The 19092-nt window shown below is 41.1% G+C and overlaps 2 protein-coding genes across 3 annotated transcripts in view; one reads left to right on the top strand and one right to left on the bottom strand.

Annotated features, from left to right (window-relative positions):
• Positions 1-6907, top strand: part of arid5b (AT-rich interaction domain 5B) — a 107947-nt gene extending 101040 nt beyond the window's left edge. Inside the window, exons 9-10 of the mRNA XM_008429163.2 lie at positions 844-1054; positions 1696-6907. Coding sequence (XP_008427385.1) covers positions 844-1054; positions 1696-3690 — 2206 coding nt within the window. The 3' untranslated portion in view covers positions 3691-6907. The remainder of the gene's footprint in view (positions 1-843; positions 1055-1695) is intronic.
• Positions 6908-7566: 659 nt separating this feature from the next.
• Positions 7567-18212, bottom strand: rtkn2 (rhotekin 2). 2 transcript variants are annotated; one of them, XM_008429161.2, is made up of 13 exons: positions 17971-18212; positions 17550-17651; positions 16373-16572; positions 16131-16177; positions 15946-15999; positions 15748-15865; positions 15265-15465; positions 14801-14895; positions 13518-13624; positions 13289-13420; positions 12252-12420; positions 11528-11635; positions 7567-11212 (listed from the first exon to the last, which is right to left on the bottom strand). In XM_008429161.2, exons 1-13 carry the CDS (start codon positions 18103-18105, stop codon positions 10512-10514), a joined length of 2169 nt encoding a protein of 722 aa, XP_008427383.1. In that variant the 5' UTR covers positions 18106-18212; the 3' UTR covers positions 7567-10511. The 2 variants fall into 2 exon arrangements, with proteins under 2 accessions (XP_008427383.1, XP_008427384.1); XM_008429162.2 differs by lacking the exon at positions 17550-17651 and having other exon boundaries at positions 17971-18208.
• Between the last annotated feature and the right edge of the window lie 880 nt (positions 18213-19092).

The raw sequence follows: 19092 nt of genomic DNA, 5'->3' as shown, positions 1-19092 counted from the left end.
GATAACTCATTATTCACATTCTCTCTCCCTCTCTTTTGCTCTCTCTCACTCTCTCTCTCGCACACACACACACACACACGCACACACACACACACATACTGGCTCCAGTCTGGATTTCCCCGTAGCCCAGCTTAATTACAATAGAACTGTTAATGCTTTCCAGGTATTAAAACAAGGAGGGTTTAAAACAAGCTATATAATGCACCACAAGCTTGCAGCTGTTTTGGTGTGGTGTGTGTGTAGTGTGTGTGTGTGCGTGTGTGTGTGTGTGTGTGGGGGGGGGGTTGGTAGGGGGGATTGCATGCTTTGAAAATCTATATTTTAGCAGCAGCAGATAGGAACAGTGCTTTGCTAAGCTGTTTACATAACCGATATGTAGTTCAAAGTTGCTTGGTGTAAAGAAGAAGACACATTGTTTTCTTCTTCTTTTTTTTTTGGAACAAATGAAAATCCGAAAAGGGCATCTGTTTGCATTCTGCGCCTCAAGTCCACACTTTGTAAAAACACCTTTTCTTGGTTTTGGAAGATATGTCTCTACCAACGTTACATTTAGAGACCCAAATGGATTTTGTTTATGTGTATCAGAGTAAATGGAGAAAAAAATCAGAAACATTTTCCTTCCGCTTCACTGTGCACTGTTTTGTGTCTGTGTATCACATAAAGTCATAATAAAATACATTAAAGTCTATGGTCGTATGACTATAGAAATGTGGAAGGGTGCAAAGTGCACCGCGTTTGGTTAGCTGTTATCAACACTTGATCATGTGAGCACATAATTCGCTAACTATAAATGTGGGATGACACATTTCTATCATGTCTCCTGTTCTTTTTTGTCTTTTTCAGGCTCCTCCTTCCTTACGAGAGGCACCTTAAAGGCGAACAGGACAAGCCCCTCCCGTTGGCCAAACCCAGGAAGCAGGAGTGCAGCCAAGAGAAGGCGTCTGGACCCGGCGCCAAAGTGAAAGTAGTAGGGGCCAAGAAACTGAAAGTCCCCAACCATCCGAAGCTGGGCAGTAAGAAGGATAGAGGAGAGGTGAAACAAGAACTAACACAGGTCAGCGTCAGGGTTCCTTAACACTCGTTAGAAAATTCAATTTTGTTTCCCCCACATTTTTTCCAACATATTTTGGACGTTTGAGTGTCAAATATTGCTGCTGATGTTCTTAAATAGTATTTGGGTAAAAGGTTTTCTCTGAAGATTTGCTTTTTGGAATATAGAGTCCACTTTGCTGTTTTTGTAGCTTCCTCACTAACCTATTTTTCAAAATGCAAAACTCTTGGACTTGGTCATTAAATTACGGATCGTCCTAGACTAAATACAGATTCTTCAAAGCACAGTTTGTGAACTGTGGCACCTTTAACCTCTTAAAATTTTCAAAAATAGTAGTTTATTTGGTATTTTACAGCCAGTTTAATAATGATAGTTCAATCTAAATGTAAAGCTCACTTGGCTCAAAACAGGTAAAAATATAGTCATTTTTAAAGAGAAAACATCCTAGATCAATAAATTAAAGTGTAAATTATTGTATTTGTTATTAGGCATAATTGGACTTTCAGTATTCAGAAATTTGAAAGAAATGATTGTTTCATACTAAGTTTTCTGTCTTCCTTCCTTCCCCTGAATGTTTTTTTTCTTTAGTTGATGGATTACTAGATAATATATCGCAGTGTTAATCTGTCCTTTCTCACATGCAGGAGTCAAAGGTGAAAGAAGACAACCACGAGATCTCCACAGCCATAAAAATCGACGCCGCTCTTCAAGACGAACCGATTGTAATAGAGGAGGAAGAGTTACATGTCACCCTGAAGAAAGAGGAGTCGCTGGCCGTGGAGCAGCCGTCCTCGCTCTGCCTCAAAGAGTCTGACTGCAGACCGCCCCACGGTGGTTTCTCCCTCCACACGGGGCCTTCCGCCCAACCAGAATGGAGGCAGATCAGCGAGGCGCTCCAAGCGAAGCTCGCAGGCGAACAGCAAACCGAAGGGCATTTCATTCCAAAAACTTCTTACCTGCTTCCCCGCTGGGATCAGACTAAAGCTGCTGGACATGTGGCTCTGCCTGAGCACTTCTCCAAGGTCAAAGACTGCATTGAGAATCACGGCGGCAGAGTGGGGAAAGTGTTGCCCATGTGTAAGCAGGTGGACGGACAGTGTATAGATTTGAGCACAGATTCTTACTCGGAGAAGGAAGACTACGGGGCGATGAAGAAGGAGTCGACCCAGACAGCCGTCTACTGCAAAGCCAACCAGGGGGTCATGTCTCCGTTGGCTAAAAAGAAGCTCCTGTCCCAGGTGTGCGAGTCCAACCCGTACTCCTTCTCCTCTCTTCAGTCTCCACCTCCCGCAGCCGTGTCCTCTCTCCATCGAGGTGATCGAGAGAAGGAGAAAAGAAAGAGTGAAGAGGAGTTGCTGGGACAAAGGTACCAGGGTGCGTCCGACAGCATCCCAGAGGTCTCACCCATATTCAGGCCGTCAGTGATCCAGCACGCACAAAGCAGCAAGGCTCACCAACACACCAGCGGAGGGCAGTCGGAGAGGATCGCTGCGGCGGAGCTGTCGGACTCTTACAGCCGGACGAGCCATCAGATTCAACCGCAGGCGAGCGTGCCGTGGCAGCCGTACCTTACCAGAACCCAAACCCAGGACTGCGCGGAGACCGCCGGGGAGAAAATCCTCCAAGGTCCAGTCACGCAGTGCAGGAGCTACACGGGGGACTGCTACTCATCCCCTCACCTTCACAGCTTGTACAGACAGACTGAGAGCTGCCTGAGCCAAGAGAGAATGGCTGGCTTTCCTGGCGGAGAGCGGAGAGAGCACTACAGCAGGGAGCGCGAGGGCGGCCAAAGCTTTGTCTGTGCCGGTCTGGAGCAGGAAGGGTTGGTGTACAGATCTCACTACGGTGACAGGACTCAGACGCAAGGAGAGAATGGAGAGGCTGACGACGAGCCCAGAGACTTTTCTATTTCTAAACCTCTATCTCAAAGGGTTTCCTCCTTTTCCAAGCCCTCTTTCTGTAGCCTCTCCTATCCCATCATGCACCACGGTTTGGATTCCCATCCTAAGGCATGCAGAGTCTCGCCTATGACAATCTCTACCCCCAAACAAAGCTCACCAGATACTTCTCAGTCGTTTCCCAGCCCCAAAGCCTCAGGCGAACTGTCCCTCAACAGTCCCATTCGGCCCAGTAAGCGGAGCCTGTTGGAGGTGGACAGCGAAGATGCCCCGGAGAGGAAGGTGCGAGTGGTGACCCCTATTCACCCGGCCAGCGCAGTCCGACGGAGCGACCCTGAGGAGCTAAAACCCGCTGAGCCAGCTCACGCCATTCACCTCAACAACCATCTCCCCGAGGGCCACTCTGCGAACGCCTTCCCCCCACCCCACACCACGCCCCTCTATGCTGGCATTTACCCGCACGGCACGCTGGTGTCACCAGGCGCCCAGGACGGGCTCCAGCAGCATCCAGGCCTGCAGTACCTGAAAAGCCAGTCGGCCGTGTCGCCACTAATGCCCCCCTTCACCATCCACTCCATGATGCTCCACAGGCAGCTGCTAGCCTCCAGCCCCAGCCCCCACCACCTCTACAGGTACCCGGGCGGGGCGGCACTGTACGGAGAGCTGTTGCACCACCTCTACCCTCTCTCGACCCTCCCCCCACCTCAGCTGTCGTCGGTACATCCCAGCACCAGACTTTGAGGGAGAGAAAACAATTTTTTTTTTTCCGTCTTCTCATTGTTGAAACTGTGTCGGCTTATTTTCATTCACATCGTGGCTCGAGTCGAGGCAAAACTCTGATCATACGTTTTGCCGATGACAAACTGCTAGATCCATCACTCGGACTGCAAATTAAATTTTTGTTTTCTAACTGTGTATGCCTTGATTTATATATCTTGCACTGTTTTTTATTTTTTATCACCTCTTACTGTATCTTGTTGTTGCTTTTGTAACCCTATTTGCACAATGCTCGTGTGTATTATGCTCACAAATCAGCTTGTCGCTTTCAGTGACCCACGAGTCAGGTTTGTTGCTCTGGAACGTGAGAAGTTGAGGGAAGTAGAGAAAAGCCATTTGTTTACTGTGTCGGAGGGCTAAACTTAGTTGCCTAAAAACACTAAAAGTAACATGACAATGAAATACAAACTCTTAACCTCAGTATGTATCTTTTTGCAAACAGGCATGGGTCGGTATGAGATCCTCAGAGGACGGTTAGTTTGAGTAACAGTACCACAGTTTCACAGTATTTACACAAAAATAAAGCAGAACTCTGCACCGTTATCTAACTTATTTCATTTAAAACAGAAAAGCATTGTATTTTTCCGACTGCTGCAAAAATTTTAAGTTCATTGTTACAGTAATAATCAAGCTAGGGCAACACACATTAGCGCCTTCGAACCTGTTCCCAAAAAATATGCCTCTATTCAAGTCCGTCCAACAACATCCCATGACGACAGTGTCTGATTGGTGGCTGACACTACTGGATTAAATACCCAGAGTACCCTTTAAAACCGTTTCTATTTAGAAGCGACAAAGCTCATTCGAGGCTAGAGTCCGGAAAGCTGTTCTCTCTCTTCACACATTAGCACAACGTGCCCTATGAGCGTTAAAAAGCATTATTTGACTAGCATTAACTACCACAACTGATTCACGCTTCCCTTTACCTGAACCATTCATTTATCATTTTGATTTTAATACCAAATGAATAAAAATACATGACAAACACTAAGTTTTTAAGAGCTTACTGTGCATAGTACTGATTAATTAGTCAGGCTAACTGCTCTGTAGAGTTTGCAATCAGTGTCTTAAAGGAAATGCAGCTTGGTAGCTTGGCAATCGTGGTTTTGAAAGTGTTAAGTGTTTTTCATAATGGGAAATATTTTCAAACACCAAAATTGGTCTTACTTTTAACTGAGGGTAAAGTGTAGCAGCTGTCTGTCAACCAGCTAACTGGTAGTGCACAGCATTAGGTGGGGGAAGGACAGAACTGTGTTGATTTACAGGCCTGGAAACAAATTAAGAGACAGACTAATTTTGCAATATTTTCACAGCTTTCATATGCCTTGACATACTCTACAGTCTTTCACATCACTGTATTTTATTAACTGTGATACATGTGGAAATGCTGTTTTCAGAGCTCTCTGAAAACAAAGTTAAGAGAAAACTGCTCACTTTAGCATCTCTATTGAAAAGATTCTTGACTTTAGAAGCAGGATGACAAAAAACGGTTTGCTATTTTGAAAACACAACTTTTTTTTAAAACCAGTAACCAGCCCATGCCTAATTGCTACCAAAATAAAACAGCTGAATCATTTGTTATTTCTCTCCAGGCAGCCAGTGCTGTGTGTCTGTTTACATGTCTCCACGCTGAACTCTGTTCCTTGTTTGAGCCACAGTAAATCCAGCTGGAGTGGACTGATTGGGATAAATGTTAACACCCGCTGTGGCGCTGCTTAACACGAACAGTTTCATCACGGCCACATTCAGAGGTGCTGTGTGCAACAGATGTACTGTAGAGTCGCTCTTTTGCAAAATTCAGGTTCGTCTTTTGTTGTTTTTAAACGCATCTTCCCGTGACGCGCTCGCATCTGTTCGCGAATCGTGGATGCTTCGTCTTCGGCCCGTGTGACTTTCACCTTCTGTGATGAAAGTGGTTCGACCTCGGAACATTTTTGTGACGGGTAGACTGCTGTGGCTTGTTTTGCGTCTGCAGGAACAGCGTAATGAAGCAGCCGTCTGCTGTGGAATGCTCCCCACAAGGAAGAAGAAAAAGGAAGAAAAAAAAAAATCTGCATTTCATATTTTCGTTCCTGACTTGAAACGCTTCATTTTCTTGACAAACAGACTCTTTTAATATATGAGTTGATAGGAATGTTGTCACTTAGGATATTACTGCTTTGCAAAATATCTGTGCCTTTCACAGTCTTTGGATTAGAGTTAGCACTACGCTTATTAAGGTATATCTCCTGTAGCAGGGTAGGAATGTCGATTTTACTGTCACGCTCGTGTCCAAATGCAGTATCCAGACATTATCAAACAACTTGGCCCACTTTGAGACACCAGACTTAAAAGGTAGGATTTCAAAGTGTAACCGTAGATTCAACTTTAGTTTTGTTGCTTTGTTCTTTTAACAACAGCCAGTTTCGGAAAAAAACAGCTGATGAAGACACAGGTTCGGTGTCTTGTCATCTGCAGGGCATGTTCTCCGGCCGCGATGAAAAAGGTACCAAACTCCATAAAGAATTCCTACCATGCTCTGTAGCCCCGAGGTGCAAAGACAACACCTGTGCTGGCTTTTTACAACCACTATATTTGCAATCCAGGATAACTGAAATACACAGAGAACATTTCTTTTGCTGTTTAAAGCGAGGAAAAATGTTTTTTTTTTTTAAGCTGTAAACATCTACGATTTTGCTGAACACTTAAAGACATTCATTACTGATTCTAGTACTGTACATTGCTGTGTGTAGGCAAGCTGGCTCCTGTACAGAACATTCACACGGAGGGAACTACTTACGGCAAACTCTCTTTTTTTGTCTTAATATCTGTGTAAATAGCACTGTAGATAGCACTGCGTGGTTGTTCTCATATAAACTGTTATAATCTGTAAATAGCAAAAAAAAGAAGAAAAAAATGAAAAAAGAACAGTAAAAAATTGGTTGCACAAACTAGATGTGTCCCATTTTTGCTGTTTTATGTTCGGCTCAAACAACACTACAAATTAAAATTTAGGATACGCTTCTTGTTTTTTATTATTATTATTTGTTGTTTCATTGTTTTTTATGTTGTGCATCCTGAAACTGTTTTTTGATACCATAGCCATCTGTTTACCAATCATCCAGCTGGCAGCAAAACAAAAAATAAAGACATTTTGTATGATATGACCTCCTGTATATTTAATTAAAATATTTTACTATCAGTACATGTTTCATCAGTTTCTTACACACACACACACACATTTTGACGAGTTGCGACAACAAATCTTTTTCCATTTTCGGAATCTTAGGCTGGATCGAAACATGATTGTGTCCAAATCTTTTATCAACCAATTGTTTTGCTTCCACTCAACAATTATGCACTATTTTGTGTTGGTCCAATACACACAAACCCAATAAAATAACAGAGTAAATGGTTATAAAGCAATCGAATGTGTAAAAGTACAAGGGTATAAATTCTTTTACAAAGCACTATTAAAATGCAAGGACCGTATAAACTGGTATGCAACACCAGTGTGTTAACATTATTCCATTTCTTTTTCCCCCCCTTAGTAAACGCGGTGTGAATGGCGTTTTATTATTGTGACAGCATTATTTGTCTGAGATTCCACCAGCTTTAATGTTCACAACAGGCCATTTCTGGGCTCCCGGCCAGAAAAGCCTCTTCAGCATTTGCTGCATTGAGCAAATGCGCCAGTGCATGTAGCATTTCTATGGCGTGTGTACTGGGGTGCAATAAAAGCTGTGCTTTGACTTTTATTGCCACCCTCTGGTAAACTTTTAACATGAAAAAATATTCTGTAATACTTCCAGAGCTCAGTAAAAAAAAAAAAAAAGAAAAAAAAAAGCAGCCTCACCAGGGTGGAATGTAGGTCGTTTTATTGCAGATCAGCAGTAATTTTTTTTTAAAACAACACAGTTATAGCTGCCAAGAAAACAGCGAGAAGCAATTCCACTTTCTGAGAAACGACACCTATGATCTAAATATAATTTTATATCACGTGGAAACTATAAACTAATGCAAGATTGATGTGTCCGTATGCCTACTGATAGAAAAAGAAGCATAAAAATGGCATTTGTAAAGACACATTTCAGTCATAAACAGGAATAAACTACAAATATTCACTTTTGTTATTGCAGTCATTATAGTTAAACAGCTAATTTTTCAATTAGCTGTACCCCTTTACTACTATTTTTGATACAAGCAGCATTCCAGTACTCGTGTTGCCTGTGTAGCAAATTGTGTAAAAAAAAATAATGCAGAAATCTATCACAGTTTCTTTTGTCCCAAAAAGTTTCATTCTGAAGTAAGAAAAAACAATTTTGTTTTCCCAAGAATGTGCAGTACAGAAACCAGGTGAATCACAGTAAATATAAGATATATCTGGCAAATAGCTAAATAATGAACTGCATTCCCGTTTGCATCTGAAAGCTTTAAGCTTTCTGTATTTAAATGAATTTGCAGGATAACAACAGGAGGGGGGGGGGAAATAGCTTCTATAGCTTTCCCCCGTCCTGCCTCGTGTTTTCAGGTAGTTTCAACGATGTTTTGTACTCCGCATGTAATTACGACGGCCATTCTTCAACACAATGCCATTAAGTGGCTGGAATATTTAGGGGGCTTGTAGTACTGGGTACGTTCAAAACAAGTGCACAAGGACATTCGTTATTCAGGCCACTCAAAAGGCCCATTCATTCAATTATGTTCAGAGCATTTATTGGCTGCTATGTTAAATTATGTTAGACGTACTGCGCAGCCACTAAAAAAACAAGGTTACTCTATTAAAGACCTCGAGGGAGGGGAAGTGCGGGAGGGTGGGGGCCGAGAAGTCACATTACTAGCTTACAATTTGCCTTTCCTTAAAGCGAGCTGCAGTGGTCATAAAGTCGTCACAGTAAGTGGAGGACGTCAATAGCTCCAAAAGCACCGGCTTGTCCCCCCACGTCACCCAGATGGATCAACTTAAATTAAGTGCATTTGTGAAACTTTTCATGTCGCAGAGCTGAGGGAACGCTTTCTCTATTTTAGTTCAACCGAAGCATGCCGTCTCACATGTGGGGTTTAGCCACATGAACGAACAAAGCGAAGCAGCAGATCCACCAGTGCGGCACCTAAATGGCGCTGAGATTTAGGCGGCAATGTTACGACTCGGGGGCCTATAGGGTGTGTTGTATTAGTAGATTAACCGTTTGATTGTGTTTATATTAATGTTATAATGCAGGAGTTTATTAGAAGCAATAATCAGTTTTGTGTGGTAATTTCTGTAAAAGCTTTAACCCCACTGAGAAGTATCAAGCAGTTCTAGTTTCACTGTAGGAACAACATATACAGCGTCTCATTACTGCTGTATGTAAAAACGCAACAGGAGTCACTGTCAATTAAGGTTTTACCTTTTGTTTTTATTAAACCCTTTGCATGTGAGCGTTTCGAATGGTTAGCATTATTAAATGCAAGCAGCAGTCTCTGCATATTCCTTACATAACGGTATCCTGTTCTTATTGCAGAGCATTTTAAAAGACTGCCAACATTTTGCAAATTCGGCAAAGTTGACAGTTTAAAGTAATAAGAAAAAGTGACTTGCGCAACCATCCTACTTTCTAGGAGCATAAAGACTTGTCACTGAAAATGTAGCTTCCTTTTGAGTAGCTTCCGACATCTAATAAGTTCTTCTGGCCTCATTTTTAAACACTCTACATGAAATAAAAGTTGCCAAATTTTAGTCATCTTCTCTGTTGAAAACTTCCTCACAACAGGGTTTCGTTGCTAGCGCCACCTACTTAATGTTCCAACATTATTCATTCTCTGATCGAAAAATGGTCGAATATCTGACAGCCACTTCCTGGTCAGGGTTGGTTAAACTAAAAATCCACCACTTCCCATAAAAAAAATAAAAAAAATAAATTCATATTTCCCCTTTATGCATCTTAATTTGAATTCTCTAACAAATTTCAGATGCATACCCAACATTAATGACTACTTTTTTTTTAATCCATCAAACATTTTTATATCTGCTAAGGTTTATCTGCTAATTCTAGTAAATACGGAATATAGTTTCAACTTTTGTGCTTATTTGATAAAACCCGTCATGAAATAGTCTTAACTGAGATGCAATAAAAATGTCTGATTTTAATAATGCTACTTGAATCAGATAAAGTGGTTTTATCACAGTTATTTGTGCAAGTGACGAGCTACAGACGCACAATTTCAACAAATACATTTCTAAATTTCTAATTTCATTTCTTATTTTCTATACATTTCCACCTAAAAGTTCACACGCGTGAGTTTTCACCTCCTCAGCTTTTCATTTGAACCGTTCTTGGTGAAAGTTGATTTTTTGGAAAACAACATTGAGGTGAACAAGTTTGAATTTATTGCAGATTTTCTCTAGTCCATCTAAACTCATTTTCACTATTATCTGGCGAGAAGCTGGGCCTTGGTTAGCAAGTAGCAACTTGTGGATCTCTGATAAGGAAAGTTATTATATATCCACAACAAATAGCAGAAATGTCATGATGGCAACAGATATTGTGTGGTTTCTTATCAACATGTCAGGATATTTAGTCAAATATTACTGGAGGTGTCTCTATATCGTTTAACCCTGCATGTATAACTTTGGCCCTGTGTGAATTAGAGAAAACGTACAGTAAATTCAAAGTTTTGCACCCAATTCTTCGTGAAAAATCATTTATGTTTTATTAATTTTAAGTCAAAGAACCGCTTAGTACGACATTCATGCTGAGGATGAGTGTGTGTAAAATGTCTGGCTGGAAGTGAAAAGATTTTTTTGGGAAAAAAAGGGGTTGAGATCACAAAGGTTTGAGATTCATCCTCTCTCTGAGCGACTTCCTCAGTTTGCTGCGTGGTGCGGGAACGGGCCCGGAACCGGGACCGGGACCGCTGTAGGCTCTGACAAACACATCGTCAGCTGCATCCTCAGGCATCTGGACGCTGTGGTTCTGGACGTCCGACTGAGGCGGACCCTGCGGCTGCACGTCGAGGACGGCCAGTGGGGCGATCTTCCGGCTTGGAGCCGCCACGCCCACAGCGTTGTTCCGCTGGAGCTGCTGGATGATGGCGGAGAACTTGGCGTCCAGCGAGGGCCGGCCTGTTTTGGACTTGACAGCTGGGCGGGAAGCGCATGCGCCGGAGTTCTCCTTCTCCTGGTTCGGAGGAAGAGGACGATGTAGCAGAGAGGAGGGCAGGGGGGGTCTGTCCGGACGGGTGGGGTTAGCGAAGGGCTTCACATCAGAAGGAGGGGGCGGAGCGCGGCGCTTTTTGTTGCTCAGGGGCGTGGAGCCGGTGCTGGGGCTTGCACACGGGGTGGAGGTTTTGCTCTGGGACAGAAGGCTCTTCTCCACCACCACCGAGTGGGACCCATCGAACAGAGAGGACCAGTTAGGGGGCGCCGTCTCCTCCTCTTGCCCAATCAGGAAGCGGCCATCTGTCTCTTCGATTTTACTGTGGATTATGTCTGTGATGCTCTCAAACTTGTTGGGTGAATTTATACCTGCAGGAAATATTAAGTTAACTAACAACGAAGGAAATTTATAGATGAAACACTTTTTTTTTTCTCTCTGTGTCTGATGTGCAAACAATATAATTCTCAAAGGACGTAGAAGAACACATTCCACTTTCCTCATTTGCATGTAAAAGGATTCCATTTGCATGCATCATCTTTGGAATGAAAACACATTTTGTGGAGTAATGGCACATATTATCTTAAATGAAATACTTTTTTTTTTTCCCCCCCACTAAAAGCTGCAGCCAAATATCAGCTTGCCACCACCTCACTTCAGCGTCTAATTCAAATTATTGTACTCACTGAGGTCGTTGTAAACAGAGTCGGCCTGCTTGGCGAGGAAAAGCGATGGTTTCCGTGGTGATGCGACCTCAATTTTCATTAGGCGGTCGCAGCAGTGGAGCCACTGGCCTGGTCATAAATAAGGGCAGACATGACGGTTTCTATTCATTCAAATGCCTGCAGTCTGTTCTTGTCCAGACGATCTAATCATGTTACCAACTTCATTCAGGGTTTCACCAACACAACATTTAACACTTTTTAAGACCAGTAACAATGACATTTAAGACAGAAATATGCTAAAGATAACTGTGTATTTTACATAATAGCAGTGCTGAGCTTTTTAACACAGAATGAACTGCATGGTTTGGAGGCAGAAGTGAGCCAGTTAAGATAAGAAGAAATTTGTACAGCCAACTGGCGATAAATTTACGCTTTACCCATTATAGGTGCAAAAATGCTAATTTGCTAGGGTATCTTAATGAGCAGCTAGTTAGCAGTAGCCACAACTGCCTCGAGTCACAGAACACAATGCTCATTAGCTTTTACCTGACAGAAAAGTCCCACGAGAAATATAACACCATACAAGATTAAATAGTCCTGTCACAACAAAATTAAAGACCTGTCATTGGCGTATTAAAAGCCAACTTCCAACTCTGATGAATTTAAGACTTTTTAAGGCTGCGCGGACACCCCGTTATCTAAATGCAAGCCCGTAAGTTTTTCCCGCTCGCACGAGCACACTCACTCTGGTCGTAGAGGTGCTGGTGGAGGCAGTTGATCCATTCCTCCAGCTCCTCCCTGGTGTCTGCTGTGAACACGACACTCTGACATCCCTCGGGTGAAGGGTTGATGATGGACAAACTCTTGGATTTGCGATCGCCTGACTGTTTGTCCAACACACAAATGCGGGTCTCCTGCGGATACGACACATAACTTACAACAGGCTGAAAAAAAAGCCCAACAATCTCGGTTTAATTTTTGATCCCACTGCAGGATTTGGTAACAAGTTTGCATAAACTCGCCACCGGCAGGAATGAGAGTCATTTTGGACTTTTAAAGATTGATTTGTGGATTGGTGAGGCTTTCAGACATAAAAACGCTGAAGCAAATGTCAAGCATGGTGTGGGTGGCATTATGTATTTAGATTTTTTATTTACATTATACATTTTTTTAGTCATTTAGATTTTTACCGTTTTCCCACTATATGATTGCAGTCTTTTTGGTTTCCATAGTTCCATGAAAAAGTGCTCTACAAAAGACTGATGGTTGACACAAAGCGAAGTGGTCCAGTCCTACATTTAACCAATTATTATTGTTATTATTTTTATATTTGAGCCTGCAGGCATAATGTTGACCATCTGATGATTAGAAAGAGGTATGAACACATAAAGAACGTCCAACTTGTGCACTCGATACGTGTTCTCAAAATGTGTTGAAGGTGTTTGCTGTACAATTATTCCACCCTAAAAAAGAACATTGCAGATGCATCAACGTCCTCCAGATATAATCTGACATTAATGGCTTTGATAAGTGAAGTGTATGTATGCTTTTTACTCTAGTGGTAAAAGACAAAGCTGGGATTGCACACCAAGATTAATTCAGGGGAAAAACTGCAAACATGCTAATAGGATCTGAGTAATTAATGTAGGCATTTTACTTGGTTGAGAAATGTTAAGGAAAAAGCTGAAGTGAGACCAAAAAAATTGATGCTTTATCTTCTCTCCTTATATATATATATATATATATATATATACACATCTGTTTTATATTCCGCACTCTCACATTATTGATTGGCACATTAAGAGTGGGCTGCAGTTTGGCATCGATTTCTTCAGGGGTGAAGTAACAGGACAAAAAGCCGGCGCTCAGCAGACAGTAGAGATTGCAGCAGCGGTTCACCCCCTGCACACTTTGCTGGAAATCAACAGAGCAACAAAAACAGAATGATTGCACAATCCAGGCCAGGACTCACTGCTACTACGTGACGTAACAATGAAAGCCGTCAACGCACCTTCTGACTCAGATAGCCGCTCATGGCGCTCTGTGTCATGCAGGCCGGCTGCGCCACTAAGCGGCAGCACAGGTTGCCGTACAGAGGAAGCCAGGATGACCACTCAGCTGTGAGGATGCAGAAAAAAAAAAAAAGGACACACAAGAAAATATTAACGTTCAGAACTGTTGGTCAAAACATACAGAATCGAAATAACGACACAAAATAGATCTCATTATATTTGCTGCAATCTTGTATGATCTGTTCCTGTAATGCTGCCCCATTTAATAACAGGGGATTCAAACATTCCTAATATTACAAAAGTATGTAAACACGGGTCACTTTTTTATAGATTTAATGAAGTTACAAACAGAAATTTTACTCCGTGTCACTAAAATGTAATGTGGCAACCTGAAACAGAGTAGAGCATGTTTTTAAAGTGTTGCAACGTTTACGAAACTTATTTCAAATAAAATTGGTGTGTGGTGTGCGCATTGTAGTCAGTATTTTATAAAACCATCTTTTATCATTAAGACATTGTTTTTTTGTTGTTTTTTGGGGGTTTTTTGCAGCACGTCTCTACAGACTGAAAATGTTGTCCATTCTTTGCAGAGCTTAATCCAACTGGACGGTGGTCTCATCAGTTAGCCTTTGGTGCATGTGGCTCTTCTTCATGATGCATTTTGCTCAATAATATTCTCTAACAAACCTCTGAGGAATTCAGTCTTAATTCAGTTTCCTAAAAGCAGGAGCTTCGACGCAAACAGTACGCAGACCTGGAGGAAGCTGTACATTTCATCACGAAAAAGTTGTGCCAACAAATCAAACAAGTCCTCCCCACGAGCCATTATGTTTTTTTTTTCTTTTCCTCAAATGTCATCCGACGGAATCAGTATATTTTGGATGTGAAATTTGTAAAAAAAAAAAAAAAATGAAAACACCTGCATGGAAAAATAACATTTTACTTATTTCTATGTATTAGTATGTGTTAATTTTATTAATCCTAATGTCTGAGTCATCACTCTTGAGTGAGTCTGTAATACTCATGTGCCTTGAAATAACCCTTTGGGGAGAAATAAAGTTATCTGAATTGAACTGAAGCAAGATAAAGAAACTAACTTAACGACTAAAAGGAAAAACCTCTACATGTTCTTACTTGTACATGTAGCTTTCAGTTCTGCTAGTGTTACCAAAATGATGAATGAATAAGCCATCAGTATTATTACGTTGATTCAATTTATGAGCTGGAGACAGTAAACTCTTCACAGGTCACAAATAACAAAGTGTGTTTCTTTGCTTCTTACCGCCTTGGTAGACAATGAGGGAGTGAGACTGAAAGCTGTTATCAGCATCAGGCAGACCAAGTGTTGTGTAGGCCAGCAGGCTGTATTTGGCTCCCCTGGTTGAGAGCAGACACAAATATAGAGCACTCTTCAAACATACTGATCGTTTCTTTAAAAAAAAAAAAAAGCACTTCATCCTACCAGTCGAGTTCTATAAATACATTTTAGTAAACATTTCACCCTCAGATCAACACAAGATTAATGTAGGAACATTTAAGTACAAACATTTGCTATGAATATCTGAAGGTTAAATATAGACTACCACACATATTTATTTAAGCCTTATTTGGATATTTGGAGTGATCTGTTGAAAAATCCCATACAAAGCATTCAGATTTGTACAGAGTTGCAGAGGGGGGGACAGATATCTCAATGAGAAACTCCAAGAGACGGTGCAGGATTTGTTAGATGATACAAACACATACGAAGGTATTGGGTTGTCCAGCAGGAAGGTGTCGGGATCTGGAGTATCCAGCAGGGAGCAGAGCTTCTTTCCAGAGCTCCTTCCAAAGGAGTTACGGAGCTTCTTTGCAAGTTTCTTTGGCGTGTTCGGTAAAGTGAGCTCTTCCTCCATGGCACAGCTCCACAGCTCCACCTTCAGTTCAAACTGGGGAACTACATCTTTGCTGCAAAGAAAGAATCTTAGTCAAATTAAAATTTGTAAAGTATGTAGATGCACACAACACACACTGGAGAATGATTAAAAATAGTGTGGTTAGTAATTCCGTCAAATGACAGGTCAGTGAATATTTAAAAACAATTTAAATGATTGAATGTGGAAAGAAAAATAAATTGTGTGATATTTTGAAATTCAGTTTTCATAAACATCGTTTAAAACAAAATCAAGACAAGTGTTTGCTTTCCCCGAGTGCATGAATGGGAAAATAAAACATGCAAAACATATTTACAAGAGAGTGAGCCCCTCTAAGCAGATGTCAGTGACAGATCTGTCCACCACGACCATTTCAGTGTCAAACACCTCAGAGCCGATCTGCATCAGGCAGAACACCGCCACCCGACGGGAGCCTACCGAACACAGAGGAGGTGCAGCATGTGTTAGTGCAGGAAGAAAATAAAAAGATATTAAATGCAGTGGGCGAACATACTTCCTCTGTTACTAAAATGGTCCGAATCCCTCCAAATCAAAGGAAAGCGCAGGCCTACGTAAAAGACAAAGAGGGGAAAAAAGTGGAAGTTTACTATGAAGAGCTCTCAGCAAACGGTAAAAATTGAAGATTTGGCAGGACAAATATTCTCTTACGCCACAAATGTTTACTAAAAACAGTCTTACCAGTAATTGCGACCGTCCCAGGACATGGAGAACGACCCTCTGCGAGTCTGTGAAGCACAGACGGTGGGTAAATCAGCAAATACTTCTCTGAAAATGTCACATCTATTTTTGCCGTTTATCATCGTCCTCCAGAACTTGCTTCCTCAAAGATCAGCATTTCCTAATACTCTGTATTGGGAGCGCACAACTTGTGTTTTTACACATCTCTTACGTGACGTCACAGCTTTCGCCAAACTCTTTACCTTCTTTCTGCTCCCACCATGTCCCGCTCCCCTTCTTCTCGCTGCATCTGGGCGAGGTAGGCCTTGATCCTGGCGTTGCAGGTCAACACGTTCTTGGAAGCGTTGAGGACTTGTTCCCGTTTACTGCAAGCCAGCAGCAGCTTGTACGCCCCCTCACGCATTCTCGTCTCAAACTGAAGCTTCTCTTCTATGTTTGTACTCTGAATGGACAGAATGAATTACATTTAAGACATGCACAACGAGGCTGTAACACACGTGGAGACGGTGGCTGACGATGAATTAAAGTTGACGATGAACAACCCAGGCTTTGTTAAAGTCTTTAACAACCCACATAACACTAAAGGCCAGATGACATGTTAATATTTATGAAGGAAAAAAAAAAAAAAAAGGGAGCTCTCTGAGTTTGACAAGAAATGGCATCAACAGAATAATACAAGCCTTCTTTATGGTTGTCTCAGCTACAATAAACATTTTATAATGTTAGAGTATTTTGAGAAATCTGAAGACAAACATTTTTTAGCCAATTTTAAATAAATCTACCCGGGTTTTTTTCCCCCCAGTCTTTTTATTTGGGAATGCACGAAATTTCGGCATCGATATCAGAATCGGTTAACGTTAATGACTTTTTGACTGATATACACAACCAATGTTTATTTACATCTTTGAAGCAATTCCCCTGAAAGAAGCAGTAATATTAACAAAAGCACAAATGTAAGAGATTGTAAATTAAGACTACATGAAATCTGGACCTACTAAAGACTTCGTCTAATAAAAAATGGACTTGATAATGGTCATTAGGCATCAAGCAACTCATCAGTGGTTCCAAAAAAAAAAAGCAAACGTCTCTCAATTACGAGCAACTCAATCTACAAAAAGGCGCATGTAGGAAGTATTAGGTTGTTTCTAAAGATGAGCATACAAACTACACATGGGATGATTAGAGACAGTGATGAAATGTTAGGTCTTCTACCAACAATAGAGTACTGATGATGATTTCTGAGAAAAAACTCAAAGAGGATTCTTGTTAAAATTGAAAACTTATATTTTGTTTTAGCCTGATGCACTTCCTTTATGACAGGGTGCTTATTAACTATGATCAATATATAAATAAACACGCAGCTATTGTTTTCAGGAACCCAGAAATCATCATTCTCCATGAAGGAAGTGAAATTTGCACCTGTAGCTGCTTGGAAATCTGTCGCATGTGCAACAAATTAACGTCCTCTATTATCTGCAGGGTGTCTTTCAGAAGGCTTGGGCGTCGTTTCATGCATTTAGCCTAAAATCAGACCAGTTCGAACCGTGTTACAGAGAAATGAAGACAAATTAGACACAATGCAGAGTGTCTGTGGAAGTGGATGCTTCCTTCAAGAACAACGTTCGCGAAATAAAGAGCAAAATTGTTACAATATTGCAATTAATCATTCTGATGAAAAGGGGAATATTATTAGAATATGGTGTGAATCCGCATATCTCGGTCCCATTGTGCTAGCATTATTGGACTTTGCACTCCCTCCGGGCATCGAGTGACTTGTCAATATAATTCACACCCTGACGACATACATAACAAAGCCGTGTCTCTGTCTCTTCAAACTTACCTCTTTTTGTAGGAAGAAAGCGCTTTCACGTATTTTCTTTCGCTTAATCTCCATGGCCACGGCAGAACCAGCAGATAACACCGATTTGTAGCTGCCGTGTCGTTTGGAAGTTTGAACATCCCGCTTGTCCTCCATGTTTTCTGTCTATTCGCTACTCAAAACACGAAACTACGCATTCCTGCTCAGATTTCTAACGCCCCTTTCCAACGGACCTGGGTTGGCTCGATTTATACTACCTATTCTACCGGACTAAACATAACAAAAAGTCGGGTGTGAAATTGTAAAAGGGTAATCTCTGAGATTAATCTAAAGAATTTAAAATACTTAGTAAAAAAAAATACAGATAATTATTTGAACACTGTTTCGGGTTTAAAATAAAACTCAAATTAAAAACGTGTCAATTTTTCTACGGCTTGTCCCCATGTAGAAACTTAACACTCTTACGTTGACAGATAAGAAACGTCCTTACGTCAGAGCATCTGACAAAAACAACAGGATTTTGAATTTTTTTTAAAAAACTATTTTATAATTTTGGCAATTCCATGTTCATAAAATGAAATGGCAGAAACAAAACTCCACTCCCCAGTTTTCTTTGTAACTTTGTAACTGTATTAAGAGAGTGACGGAAATTCAAACTTAAAAGAAAGAAGATTGTTTGGAAATAAATACCACTTAGCACTTGACTGAAAGCTTGTAGCAAATTTCATTTTTGCATTTTGAATGTTAGCATGTAGCCTGTGTTTACACAAACTTCTAGCCACGCTTTTTGTAGTTAAGAACTATATCTAAGTTTTGTTTAGTTTTTTTTTTTCTTACTCTAAAAGCCATTAATCAACCAAACAGGAAGGCATTATCAGCTGAAACTGCAGTTAGATGTTTGGGCGTCTTGTCTTGATTACGGCTAAAATGAATACATTTTTAATAAACGTCTGTTACCACCATGGAATTTACAAGCATTTTTGGACCAAACTGCAATCCGCCCCAGTTAGCACAGAATGATTGAAACAACATTGAATCAATGTCAGCCAGAAACATTGAATTTTAATACAAATTTTTTTTCAACAAACAGTTGAACGCTGACATTGAAAAAACATTGAAAGTGGTCGGTGACTTGTATGTTGA

Source organism: Poecilia reticulata, linkage group LG15 (genome assembly GCF_000633615.1).
Source record: "Poecilia reticulata strain Guanapo linkage group LG15, Guppy_female_1.0+MT, whole genome shotgun sequence".
NCBI classification, from domain to species: domain Eukaryota; kingdom Metazoa; phylum Chordata; class Actinopteri; order Cyprinodontiformes; family Poeciliidae; genus Poecilia; species Poecilia reticulata.
The sequence above is the reverse complement of the archived record's forward strand: the minus strand, read 5'-3'. Positions and strand labels throughout refer to the sequence as shown.